This window comes from Chanos chanos, chromosome 7 (genome assembly GCF_902362185.1).
Source record: "Chanos chanos chromosome 7, fChaCha1.1, whole genome shotgun sequence".
Lineage (NCBI taxonomy): Eukaryota > Metazoa > Chordata > Actinopteri > Gonorynchiformes > Chanidae > Chanos > Chanos chanos.
Window position 1 is genome coordinate 8,774,357 of NC_044501.1, and position 13,860 is coordinate 8,788,216.

A 13,860-nucleotide genomic window follows, 5' to 3' on the forward strand; every position below is an offset into this window, starting at 1 on the left:
CTCAAAGGTGTTTTGAAAACAGACCCTCCCACCACACACACACACATATGCACACACACACACACACACACACACACACACACACACAGAGACAGACACACAGAGACAGACACACACACACATCTCTGGAAAAAAAGGTCTAGGTTTCTGTCAGCCAAAAGACCAGGTATTTTTAATTTGCTTTGCCAAGTTCATTGCTTGACAGATGAGTCAGGAGCATCTGCCATATGCGGAGAATTTTCTAGAATGTGTTTCAAAAGACTGTATGGTGATGGATACAAAAAAAATCTGTTTTTTTTTTTCTTTTCATCGCAGTATATCAAACTAGTCAGAACTAACGCCCTCGCCAACGCGTCACATTGTACAACATTAAAGAATCTCTTGATGCAACATTTCATGTCACGTCCGTGGATCAAACGGGCCAAAAACACGATGGTACAGAATACAGCAAATTAATTCCAAAAATCTTGAGTAGACTTTCCAAATCTTTCCCTTTTTCTGTATTTGGAGGACCGCGTGTGTACTAGTAAAAATGCAAACATGAAAAGAATTCATTACGTTTCTGCTCCAAACTGTTCCCACTCTGACATAAACCAGATATAATTCAGGTTTTTTTTTTTCATTTTCGGCTGTTACGTACATTGCCCATTTTTTGAAACAGTGTTATGGAGCAGTCTGATCAAACCCAGGTCTGAGCCTCGTAAGTCGTCCTTTATATATGGTTATATTTATAATCAACCAATCCCACACTGAGCAGTAAAACACTTGTTTTCATTTGAACATCTATTCCGCCCCAGCCAACTGATTTGCATTTTCATATCCTTTTCAATTTTTTTTTTTTTTTTTTTTTTTAACAGCAATGTGATTTCATTACAATCTCCAACAATACCCAACTTGTCCTGTTATTGAAGGGAACATATCTAAGCAGGCGCTTCACCATTCCTGGGGCACAGCTGCAAGCTATCCCTCTGCTAAGATAACTTAAAAGTTATCAGTTGTTCTTGGCACACTTACCTGGAAAAAAAAAAGTAAAGTGGAATGATCTAAGATCCTAGTGAATACGACAATGAGTTTAAACAAAGATAAGAATATAAGATTAGTCCTCTTGTGTATTTTGCTTAAATACAGTACCACGCGAAGGTCAAACAGTAGTTAAAATCAGTGGAACTGTGGTTGATACGGCAATCTCTTCGTGTGTAGCTACTGAAGTCAAGGCTGATGCTTCGTGAAATGCATTATGACTGTAACTGACATAAGAAGAACATTCCGCATCCTGGACTTCTTCCTTTGACACTTCTTCTTCCTTCATCTGTACAGTTATTAGTTTCTCTTCTCTATTACGCCGATAAAGGATCAATTTTGAAAAATAAGACTACAAAATTCAGAAGACTACAAAATTTAACTAAAACGAACGCCATATGACCATCAACTTCATTAACGTTCTCATCAGATACACCTTAAACTCCCTCGACATTTTTGTCAGATGCAGAGTATGTGCCTTGGCATGAAACCATAAAACCTTGTAAGATGTTTGCCCGAACACGATGGTCTTTGACTCTGCATAACCGCATAGTAACTGTGACAGCCCTGGTATGGTATCATGTGAAGCCCAGAGCGTAAATCTACTGGCAAAACAGGGAGACATACGTTATTTCAGGCCTCACGTCTCATATAACCAACCAATGACTGGGATGCCCCACAGGCAGGTGCATGATGATAGAAGTTGTAGCATAGGAAGCACTCTCTCTCTCTCTCTCTCTCTCTCTTTAATAAGTGAGAAATGTTCTAATATCTCTGGAAATGCCAGTGGTATTATTTGGAGTACGAATACATGACAGCAGTTGCAATGAAACATGTATATACTAGTTTATACTAGTAATCAGTTTGAAAGAAATGTGAAGGGGTGTAGACAAAACATCATCTGAAACTGGTACTGATTAATTTATTTTTATTACTAGTGTGCAGTGTGCACTGCAGTAGTGTGCAAAACCAGCTCCACATAACTGAACACAGGGGCTAACTGGAGAAAAAAAACCCTGAAAAGTGCTGTTTTTGCAGTACCATACTTCTGCCAGTAGAGGTCAGACTTAAGCTAAGTGGCAGGTGGCTCTACTCCCAATTACCTGCAATTTGTGACAGCTGTCTGAGGACTAACGTTGCTTTAAAATCACACTTGGAAAAAGGCAACGATTATAGCTCCTCTCTGAAGGGTTTGGGCTCTAGCAGCTTAAGAAAAAGAAAAATCAAATTGTTTAAAGTTCTGCTGTATTTGATGCCCAATTAAAATGTCACTTAGAATCTCATTGATTCTTTTGTTTGTGAGTTATGTGGCGGGCCTTTCTCCTTTCGAGTCAGATGACTTTCCCTTCGAAGAAGAGCTGGAAGACCTCGAAGGTCTTGCCTGGACAGAAGTCGAAGACAAAAATATCGACGGTGATAATGAAACGTCTGTACCTGCTTACAAATCAGCTGAGTTCAAGCACTATTTACCAGTATTGAAATTACCAGAGTCCCTGCGGATCCCTGCGTCACTGGTACAGAAGGGACTCTTTAGACCTGAACCTGGTACTCAGCCAGTGCCTTCCGCAGTGAAACGAATTCTTCTGCCACTACGCATTACCTCCGTCAAACCAAACGTTGATAAAAGAGTGGAGGTTTTGTGCCATCTAGACCGTATTTACGTGAGGGTTTTGAGGAGTATGTTTTCAAACCGCCTTGCATGGAAATACTTAAAATTTGGCTCGTGTCCTGTCAATCAGGCTACATCCAAGCATTATTATTTCCTGCATTACCTCAAGGGCTGCTCTTTACAGCGTCAGGTTAGCCAGTTCTGGACAATCAAACTACGTAACTGTTTTATTAATGATTGTGTTGCTTTCAACCATACCTGTTTGTAACCAATGGTGCTTTTTCAGGAAAGTGCAGACCGTGTGATTTTCTCCAACACTGTCTACTACAGGCCTCCAGCTCCAAAAGGGCCAGTAGCCAGGGAGCTGCCATTTTCTGTTGCAGTTCAGTGTCGTTACAATAAGTAAGCACATACTGGCTAGTTTTGTTGTGGAGGAAATTACATGTTCTCTGTTGGTCTTTCCTGCATTCTCTGTCTGTGAAAGATGTGGGGTTTTTTTTTTTTGGTTTTTTTTTTAAAGAGCTAATCTTTTTTTTTTTTTTTTTTTGGTCTTAAGATGGTACAGTTCACTAATAACCACTCTCTGCAGATTTTTTCGATCGTACAAGATTGGCTTCTTTCCCAGACTGCAAGGCGGCACGGTGCACAAAATCCTCAATTCTGATTCTACAATCAGGCTGTCTGCATACGATGGTAGAGGGCTCTTTTAACCTTTTTTTTTTTATATAACCTTTTTTCTTTTCTTCATGAAGATCGAAGCAGTATGTGGTATTCGTGCTCAGTGTCTTCTAACTGACGTTTAATATTTGCAATGCTTTTACCAAATCGCACCAGGGTTGGGTTGTTCTTGAGCATCTCTTTGATATTTTCAGCGTCCTGGAAGCCTCTACAACATGGTCATGGGTATTCCATTGGCCAGCCCATGTACTTTGAGGTCAAGACCGGAGCCCCCAGGCATGGGGGGAAGATTTATGTCAACAACTGTCACATCAGTGCTTCACAACACCCTGAATCAACAGATAAATACCCTGTGGTTGAGAAAGCTGGGTAAAGCTAGTACTGCTTGTTGGAGTTTTAAATACCAATGCACACTTTTTTTGTTGTTGTTGTAGTTAGTCGGTCAGTTATCTGGCCACTAAGTAAAATCGAGAAGAGCAGGGGTTTCTTTTGTAAAACCTCCTTTACCCATCTTGAATGAACTTGCTGTTGCTTCCACTCCCCCCCTAGCTGCATGGTGGACAGTAAGGCCTCTTCTGCATCCAAGTTCATCAGCCACACTGAGACTAGCGTGAAATTCTCTGTTGGAGCCTTTGTGCCTAAGGAAATGATAGGCCAAGCACGGAAGGTGAATCTGATTGCAACTGAAGGGCGGGGGGGTGTTGGGGTCGGTTGCTACCTCTTTTTATTTGCTTTTTTGTGTGTGTGTGTGTGTGTGTGTGTGTGTGTGTGTGTGTGTGTGTGTGTGTGTGTATCGTCGTTCATTAGATGTTTCTGTTGACCCCCCCCCCAGGTCCTCTACTTGCATTGTGAGGTGACTGTGGGGCCGGCCGAACCATCCTTCGCCTACAAATCCTGTACGTTTGACTGGAATACCAGGACGTAAGTGCTAACCATTTACACACCCTAGGACTACAGAGAGAGAAAAGGAAGGGGCGAGTAATGGCTCTGTACGTGTAGAGGTGCATGGTGGAGGGGTAAACGGATTTGACCTTGGTTGAGAGAGCCTGGTTACAGGGAATTGATGGGGATGTACGTTTGACCCTTTACTGAGAATGGTGTCTTGTTCCAGGTGGACTGAGCAAAGTGGCAACACATTTGTGTGCTCTTGTTGTGATACCAGTTGCCCCGGAGACATGAAAGGTTAGTGCTATACGCCACGCAAGTGTCTTTGCTTTAAAGACCTTGGATGAAATGGAATGCTACAAGTTTAGGAGGGACTCCACCTAAGTTCTATGGTCATCTTGTTGTTTTTTGGGGGGGGGGTATGTACATGCTTTGACAATCGCTGCTGCATTACAACGATGTTTGTTTTAATTTGTCTTTCTTTACCCCTCCCAGGCACTAACAAAATGAGCACTAGCCACTCTGTGGAACTGCAACTTGACAAGGAAGAGTTTGAAACCCCATCTCCCAAGTCATTTGAACCAGTGTTTGAACCACTTGATGATGATCATAAAGATTTTGAAAAGCTTTTTGACAGCAAAGAATTTTAATGTCTGCATTAAATGTATATCATATCAAAGTCATCTAATAGCTATTGTGGGGTTTTTTTTTTGGGGGGGGGGGGGTGATGAAGTGAGCTGGGTATGGGCTCCTCTCTGTTTGGAGGTGATAAAGAGCATTCAGGAAGAGAATCCAGAGGTTCAAACAAGGTTTATTTCTCAAATTACTTCTCCAGGGGGGTATTCCAGAAAGCGGGTTTAGTGAAAACTCAAAGAAATAAACCCAACAGATGGAGCCAGCTGGCTTCATTGTCCTAGCAAAACCAAATCCATAGGGTCTTCTATTGGGAGGTTTACTATTTGGACTGAGTTAACTAACTCAGTTTTCACTAAACCCGCCTTCTGGTTTAGATCACACAAGATACAGATCACACAAATTCAAAAACAATGTGTTGTCATGGTAAACTGAATTGATAGTAACAAAAAATGAAATGTTGAATGGTATGCTACGTATATAAACATGTCTAAAGCACATGGCATTTTAGCAAGATCTGCCACCAAACTTCATATGTTGTTTTTACAAGCCAGGCCATTTATAGCTATCTTTGTGTGAAACATACTCGTGTATGAGCACTGGGGTATTTCTGACCATCTCCTGAAAATGCTTGACAGTTCTGATGTACAAGTTTTGCTTCAACTTGAGATGGTAGAAAGCATTGATCGGTTTTGCCTTGCGGAACTCGACAGGGAACTCAACTTCACTTGGAACAAGACTGTTCCCTACTAAAGCATGTGGAAGCTCTTTGACTTGAAGACAGTGGTGGAGGTAGCTTAGCATGTCATGCACCCTACTAGTCAAATTGTGGGGCTGCCATTCTGTAGGCTCCTTTGCTAAGAGCAGATGCAGTAAAACATTCTTAAGGTGATAGCTTGTTAGCCCACATTTCCCCGATAGAGCTATCTGCTTTTTATGCAGGAAAGACAGGATCTGTAGACTGTGAATGTGACATGAATCTTCCGGAAGGTTCTTGCCGAAGTGCTGAAGAAGAGCCCTTTCATAACTGGCAAAAGACATGGGCCATGTGTTGTCTGGCGAATCATCTTTCAGTGACGAGAGATGAGAGAGCAGATACACATCTGTGTCCTTGATTTTCACCACGGGTGTGACGTTGAACAGAATCATCTCCCCCGACCGAAAACGGACCTTTAGAGCACCAGGGGCGTCATGGTGGCGGAACATCAGTTCAAGGTCATATTTGTGACTTACTTCACCCCACGCTTTTCGAACAGCCGCCCTGAACCATTTTACAACTTTCCCTTTAGCCAGGTAAGGTGTGCTGTCCTCGCAGAAAGGACCATCCGTGGCATCTACAACTATGTTGTCTTTTTCATCATGAGGGTGAAGCAGACATAGAAAGTCGTCATCTTCTAGCGTGCCGCTGCTACATGGGCAGCCATTCTGAGAACTCCCACCTTTCATCACTTTGATTTTGCTAAAGCCTTGGGGGTCTAAAGAAACACCATTCCTCTTATCATTCCGGAGCTGACACTGGAACATGTAAGGCTTTGGAGGAATGAGGGGAACGTACATGTCACAAACTAGAGTCTTCCCTGTGGCCCATAACTCACACAAGCTTCCTACAGGAACGAACGGTTCAAAGTGCATGTCAGTTGCTTTGTCAGTGGTGTTTCTTAGAGCTTCCAAAAGGTCAGTCGCAAAACCCTCCATAAACACACACACCCTTTCTTGTGAGGAAGACTGTATACAGCAGTCATAAAAACGTTTCAGATACATGTAATCCGGAAGGGAAATTTTGGAAGGGACACTCAGTTCAGCAAAGATGTTTTTGTTTTTCACAGTTTCTTTCTTCAGCCTTCGTCCCAGAAACCACTTGAAGAGACGGATGACTGACATCAGGGAGTAGGCATTCCAAATGTACCAGTACCAGTAAGTGTTCTCTTCTGGCATTGGATGCTTTGTATCGGTCTTCTGCGTCTGCTCTTTGTGATTGCTGCCTGTATTGCCCTTTAACTGCTGACCCTCCTGTGATTGCTGCAAAAATGCTTGATCAGTTTGTGAGACGCCACCGGACCCAACAGATTCCTGTTCAGTCACCAGAGTCTCTTTCTGATGACTTGTTTTCAGGTGCCCTTCCTGAGGATTTTGGCCCATCTGCGGGTCTTCCCGACTGACACGAGAGGAGTCTACATCATGTGGTAAAACGTCTTGATTTGTGGTAGAAGTTTCTTTGACAAAGTCAACCTGTATTTCATTCTGATCTTTGACCGTTTCTGGCAGTTTTGGCAGCCTCTGGTCCATTTTAGCCCCTTCAGATACATCACTTTCCAAAATAGACCTCTCAGTTGGCAATGCCCCCTGGTTCCAGTTCTCTTTTGACAGTTTGTGTTGTGCTTGTGGCAACTCACTCTCTACTGTTTGCGGTTTCTTGTGAAAATCTGACACTTCTGACTCCTCCTCTAACAGCTCTGGGTGATTTTGAAACACTTCCGGCCTCGTACGCAATGGCTCCATGGCAACAGAATGCGGTTCCTGCTCCAGTCTTGACCTTTCTGTCTGCAGCATCTCTTTGTGCTCCTGCATGTTCATTATGACATCACCATCATGTTCCCAATTGACCATGTCCTCTCTGGGAAGCAGCAGACCCACCACCACTACCATGACACGAAGAAGTATGTCCTCCATCCCGGAAAGCGTCCCTGCTGTAACATAAAGATTTACAACCATCTCATAAGAGCATTTGATTTGTAAACTGATATATATATGAATATGAATGGGAGAGTATGTCCAAACTTTTGACTCGTACTATATCTATAATATATATATGTATGTGTGTATGTATGTATCAGTTTGCACTGAAAACAAGAGCTGACTACCATTCACAATGATGTTTGATAGTACCTTATCTTGACCTTTTTTTTTTTTGTTGGTTTCCTCTCAAAGATTACCAGTTTAGCAGAGTAAACAGTTTGATGATAAGCAAGGGAACATGGTGCAACATATTTGTGCAACCGATTTATCAGCATTTCCAGTAAAACTTCAGTTCGTTGTAGTGAACTAAGCATATGATACATCCTCTGTATAAAACATCAGTTCCTGGTAGCGGTGAAAAGGTAACTTCCTCAATCATGCCCTCAAACACATTTCATCCTTTCTCTTTTCTAATAATCAAAGGTGCGTTACATGAAAGAAACACTTACTTGCAATAATAGTGAATTTGAAGTCAAAGATCGAGGGCCATCGTTGGATAACAGACCTGAAAAAGAAAAAGTCGGGGGAAAGTTGTTTTTTTTTTCGTAGGTCACCCCTGCACGCTGTTTCTCTTTCTGTAGAGGATGTTGCCTGTCAGATACAGACGGTCTTTGACAGCACACTTCCTGCATACCCTGCCCAAGAGCACCTCTTTCCTCTCTGTTGTAACAAAAAAAAAAAGAACCTTGCAGCTTTAAACTCTCCTGTGAAGGCCCATTCAAGGTCACAAAACTTTCGGTTGTATGAACATAAGAGAAATGCTGTTTATTCGCTATTCCTGTACTTATTTAAAGCAGTGCAGTGTTGTTTATTGCTGTACTCAGAACAATCTTAGAAGAGTAGAATGCTATGATGTAGATAGTGTCTTCTTTGATTTTTTTTTTTTTACGTAAGAATATGCAGAACAGCTGCTACCAATGTCTTTTTCCAGTACGTCACGCGAATGATGTTGCTGAAAATAGATTTAATCAAGAAATGTGTTTGATTACACACAGGTGGTAGGCTTTGGAGTAGATTTATTTATATAACTGTGCTCTATTAAGGAATAACACAGTTTGCTTCTGAAACAAGTGACAAATGCCACGGGTGAATCTGAGATCGTTTGAATGTGGTGAGACAGTGCCTTTGCATGCACTAAGCAACCTATCCTGCATTTCCATGGTTACAGCAGGTATGTAAATAAGAGAGTCTCCTGTTTTCCAGGCAGATGTGATAATTACAAAGCTGATTTTTTTCTCCCCCCCACAAAAGTCAGCATATCAGGTCAATCATAAAGTGGCAGATGCGACTGATATGGGAAACAGAAAGGGGACAAAACAAAACATTTGTATTTGTGTTTTTGGAGCTATAGAAAAATCAGGACAAATGGTTACGTCACAATGGAGCAGGTGTGCGCATGTTTGAGAGTCTGTGTGTTTGTTTGTTGGGAGGGGCTGAGTGACAGAATGTGATCTTTTTTTTCTTTTTCTTTTTTTTTTTCCCAGTCCCACGCTGGAACGATGCTGATTCATTTAGAATTCAGGCACTAAGTACCCAGGACAGCCAAATTTAACACAGCGCTGAGAAATGTCTTATCCAATTTAACATAACATCACGGAACAACACCTGAATTCAGATCGGTTTGTTCACACTACCACTGTTGGGAAAATAATACATATATTTTGAGGTAAGGAAAGCCATTTGTTCTGACTGGTAGACTGTAACAATGTGATGACTTGGACAAACTTATTTTAAAGTTTCAGTATTTTCTGTATGTGTTTGCACTTTCACAGTTTTTAAGGTATGTAGGCGCAACCTTACTTTTCAGCTGATTTACCTTTATATGTTTACTATAATGTTTTAAAGATTTGATTGCAATTTTACAAACACTTTAAGATGAGGCTTGTTTTGAGTCACACTACCCCGAGGCCTAATAAGTGCGACACAACATTTGAACGCTGACATTAACCGAGGGCCACAAACAGAAGTTAAAGTCATGCAAAGTCCCGGGTTAAAAGCCTTAGAATTTTAATGTTGAACTTAATCTGAATGAATTCACCTGAAATTATATTTACACAGACAGACTTCCACGAGCCAAAAAATGGATAAATTTCGCATGATGTTCCAGTTTCTCCAGTCTAACCAAGAGTCTTTCATGAACGGTATTTGCGGCATAATGGCACTTGCGAGTGCTCAGCTGTATTCGTCCTTTGAGTTCAACTGCCCGTGTATGCCAGAGTATAACTACAGCTACGGGATCGGCATGTTAGTGATCCCACCGATTTGGTTTTTCCTTCTTGGCTTCGTGTTAAACAACAACGTATCGATGCTTGCGGAAGAGTGGAGGCGGCCACTGGGCCAGCGTGGGAAGGACCCAACGGTGCTCCGATACATGTTTTGTTCCATCTCTCAGCGTTCGTTGATAGCACCTGCTGTTTGGATTACTGTGACGTTAATGGACGGGAAGAGCTTTCTCTGTGCCTACAGTATGGATCTGGAAGTATCCCAGTTTGGAAACACCAGTGGATTTTCTGAGGAGGATCTCACGAGGCTTCTGGCTAAAATACCATGTAAGCACTTATTTGATGGACAAGATGTTTTATCCAGAGAGGCAGCAACCAGGTACCTCCGATGTGTGTCACAGGTGAGATAATCCAGCCGTTCGTTTGTACAGATTGTATAATCAGTCTCTTGGAGGTCCACGGCATGAAGTGTCTTCGCATGTGCAAATATGTCATACAATGCAATGGTCTCTGTTATCTCTTTCCTGGCCGCAGACTAACTGCAGATCTTATTCAAAACATATTAAATGATCCATGGACATGTTTGAGAGGACTCTTAGTCTCTAGAGGAGTAAGTGCTTATGGTTAAAGGCTGTCAAAGGCTCTCAACTGTGCAAATAGGGATTATGTACAAGAAACTGCGTAGGGTCCTCCTCAACTCAAGGAGTTGTTGAAGTTCTCTTTAACTAAAGCCCTTCTGGATATCACAGTTTCCCAAGAGAGAGAGTATCCAACAGCTAAGATATACAAATTAATTTGGTTGTGGTCTGAAATTGCCTTATGCAAAGATGGTTAATTACTTCTCTTTCTCTTTCTTCTGCGTGTCATAGGCCTTTGGATGGCTCTTCCTCCTTCTCATCACCCTCACAGCGTTCATGATCAGAGCCATTAGACCCTGCTTCACACAAGCTGCATTCCTCAAGACCAAATACTGGTCTCACTACATCGACATTGAGCGCAAGATGTTTGATGAAACCTGCACGGAACACGCTAAGAGTTTCGCTAAAGTTTGCATCCAGCAGTACTTCGAGAGCATCAGTGGCGAAATGCGTAGCTTCCACCGTCAGCGCTCAGACGACAGCGACGACGATGATGATGACGACGACAGGCATAAGAGTGATGAAGACAAACTGCTGGGTATACGGGCTCAGGATGACATGAATAAAGTGCTGTGGAACTGGCATACCTGCAAGCCAGCCCTTAGCTTACGAAAGTACGACGTCAGCGGGGAGGCTAACATTAGCGCTAGCACCGGCCAAAACGGCCTCATAAACGGTCACGCACATCATGAAGATAGCATTCAAAAGAAAGAATGGGCTGTGTATTACAGTAAAGTGTGATTATATTTATTTGTTCGTTGCTTTTCCAATGGCATGGACCACAATATCTAACTATCCAGTGATAATTTGGGCCCGAGAGACTGAAAAGGAGGTGATATCCAAAATGTGGCCAGGTCCAAAAATAGACATTGTAGAAAAGTTGCAGCATACGTAGCCGCCAAAGAGATTGGAGTTCTCTGAGATATTCATATAGGAATAAGAGGCAATGCTCTGAGTCTTAGCTTGTATGAACATATTGTTGATAATCTGTCTATCTAACAGCTTTAATATGCTGTGGTACTGTGAATTTAAATATGTGACTGATATTTTATGTATATACAGCAGAGCAATAAATGAATAAGAGTTTCATTTTGCTTTTTTGACATTGTATGACCTGCAACAATTCATTCATTCATTCATTCATTTTCAAAGCCACTTATCCTAATGAGGGATGGCGGGCCTGCAACAATTACATTCGCTAATTTGCGCTAGTCGCTTAGCGTTAGCATTACCCGACTGTTGTTGAGTTTGTTGTCGAGTTTTGATTGCACTGTATGTTGTGGGACGTTGTCCAACAGACACAGTGTCATATTTCTTCAGCCTCACCATTGTTAGAGCCAGACTATTGCATCCAAAGTCAACAAAACATCCAAACATGATAGAAAGACATCAAATATACTGCACTCCCTTAACTGTGCGCTGTGCCTCAAGTGAAAAGTATACAGTTTAAAATGACTTTTTGTAATAACATGTGGAAATGTCATGTAATGTCTTATCTTATGTTTTATGATTAGCTAACAATATACTGTGGCCTTTACCAGGATATTTTTCAGCTGTTCCAAAATATCTCATAATGACACATGAACACTGTAGAAGGCATTATAAACATTTCATACTGCAAACAGTGTAAACATTTAATGCTGCTTATGAGTGAAGTGTTAGGACATTTCTTTCTCTAATGTCTATTTCAGTCTTTGCCATTACACAAATGAGGACACAACAAGGTGATTGGAGTCTGAGTTCACTGACATACTGGCGATGAAATTCCATTTGCATCTGTTGTAGGCCCTATGTATATTTAAACTGCAACATATCTCTCTTACTTTAGTGCCCTCCTTTTGGTTTGACAGTGAATTGTGTGTGTGTGTGTGTGTGTGCACGCGCGTGCGCATCTGTGTCGCTGTGATAAAAAGGAATTGGAGATATGGGTTTATGATTTGTTTTTCCTCCAAACTCCAGCAGAGGGCATTCTCTCCTTTGCTGTCACAAAAAAAAGCAACGTTTTGTTTTTATTCTTATCCCCCCCCCCCCCCCCCCCCCCCCCCCCCAAAAAAAAAGGTTTTAAGGTGCAAAGAAAATAACTTAAAATAACACCATTTGCATCAATACGTTCCCACCTGACACCCGTGTATTTTCAGCGTACAGTTATTACTATTGTATTGTTTGGCTATTGTGCTGATGTTCGAAGAAGAAAGAATGCAGATACGCCAGTTCTGAGAGATACTCTTTCAAAAGAAATTATTGTGCGTAACATCAGAGCGCATGTCCCCTGTATCTCAAACGTCTGAGGACAGATGTAGGTTAATCATGGTTAGATTTGTATATTATGTATATGATACACACACACTGCATTGCTGCATATCTTATCCATTCGTTCATTGTGAGCACTGTTTTAAGGTCCTGTCTGTATAATGTGTTATGTGTTATTTAATGAGAGGTCCAGACAATTTGCCTGAACACTAAATACACACGGACATTTGATATCCATGTTAAATAAATGTGATTCTGATGAACCCCTGTCCAACTGGCTGCGAAATATGTGTTTTCCTTGATGCAGATGAACTCGCTCATCTATTCAAATATGCCAGGCAGCTGAAACTAGACTGGTTGGTTGTCAGAGAGACAAGGTTAGCTCACAGACTAAAGTTTAACAACTGTTGTCTCCTGGTGAGACAGAATCCTTCACTAATGTTGGGAGGTGGGTGGTAGATGTCTTTGTTTCAGCTTTCCCTTAACAAGATAGATCATTCCTCTCTCTCTCTCTCTCTCTCTCTCTCTCTCTCTCTCCCTCCATCAGTAGCAGCAAGACAAATAAATGAAGGGCGGTGTATCCTGTTGTCAGCCCCATATCAAAGCAAACACAATGTTGTCTGACCTCTGTCACACACACTGCAGGGTTCTGACAGACACAACTGCTGTCACTGTGACAGAACCTTTTCCCTGCCCCCATGCTTCTCTCTCTCCCTCTCTCTCTCTCTCTCTCTGCTTTTGTTCCGTTCATCAGTGTTGTTACTGCAGCACAACACATGCAGCCAGTCTCACTTCGTCAACACTACAGCTGCCCCTACGTCACCATCTGAGAGAAAGAGAAAGAGAAAGAGAGAGAGAGAGAGAGAGGTCAATCTCTATTTGCAGAAATGCTGTCACCCCCCCCCCCCCCAAACGGTTGAGAAACGCAGGAAGGAGACAGCGAGAGCCACGTAAAGAGAGAGAAAAAAAAAGAGAGGAAGAGAGAGATTGGAGGAGGGGAAGAGAAAGGGGAGGGAGGGAGAGAGAGTGGGTGAGCGGAGTTGCGAGGCAAATGTGAGATCACATGAGCGGAGATCTGTTTACAAACTGAGGCTAGGAGCTGGGAGCACAGACGGGAAGAAAAGAGAGGCTTGGGAATGGCACTGGGCAGACTGGAATGACGCTCCTTCGGCTACCAGGGGGTTGAAAC

At 42.2% G+C, this 13,860-nt stretch overlaps 3 protein-coding genes across 3 annotated transcripts; 2 read left to right on the forward strand and 1 right to left on the reverse strand.

The window, feature by feature from the left end:
- Nucleotides 1-2,285: 2,285 nt before the first annotated feature.
- Nucleotides 2,286-4,494, forward strand: zp3c (zona pellucida glycoprotein 3c). The gene is made up of 7 exons (XM_030778932.1): nt 2,286-2,819; nt 2,916-3,031; nt 3,219-3,322; nt 3,502-3,676; nt 3,857-3,974; nt 4,140-4,228; nt 4,470-4,494. The coding sequence occupies exons 1-7, from the start codon at nt 2,286-2,288 to the stop codon at nt 4,492-4,494; spliced, it is 1,161 nt and encodes a 386-aa protein (XP_030634792.1).
- An 821-nt stretch (nt 4,495-5,315) lies between these two features.
- LOC115815963 (inositol 1,4,5-trisphosphate receptor-interacting protein) lies at nt 5,316-7,495 on the reverse strand. Its single transcript, XM_030778933.1, has 2 exons — nt 5,408-7,495; nt 5,316-5,342 (listed from the first exon to the last, which is right to left on the reverse strand). The coding sequence occupies exons 1-2, from the start codon at nt 7,493-7,495 to the stop codon at nt 5,316-5,318; spliced, it is 2,115 nt and encodes a 704-aa protein (XP_030634793.1).
- A 2,146-nt stretch (nt 7,496-9,641) lies between these two features.
- calhm1b (calcium homeostasis modulator 1b) lies at nt 9,642-11,162 on the forward strand. The gene is made up of 2 exons (XM_030778934.1): nt 9,642-10,184; nt 10,653-11,162. Exons 1-2 carry the CDS (start codon nt 9,642-9,644, stop codon nt 11,160-11,162), a joined length of 1,053 nt encoding a protein of 350 aa, XP_030634794.1.
- The last annotated feature ends 2,698 nt before the right edge of the window (nt 11,163-13,860 follow it).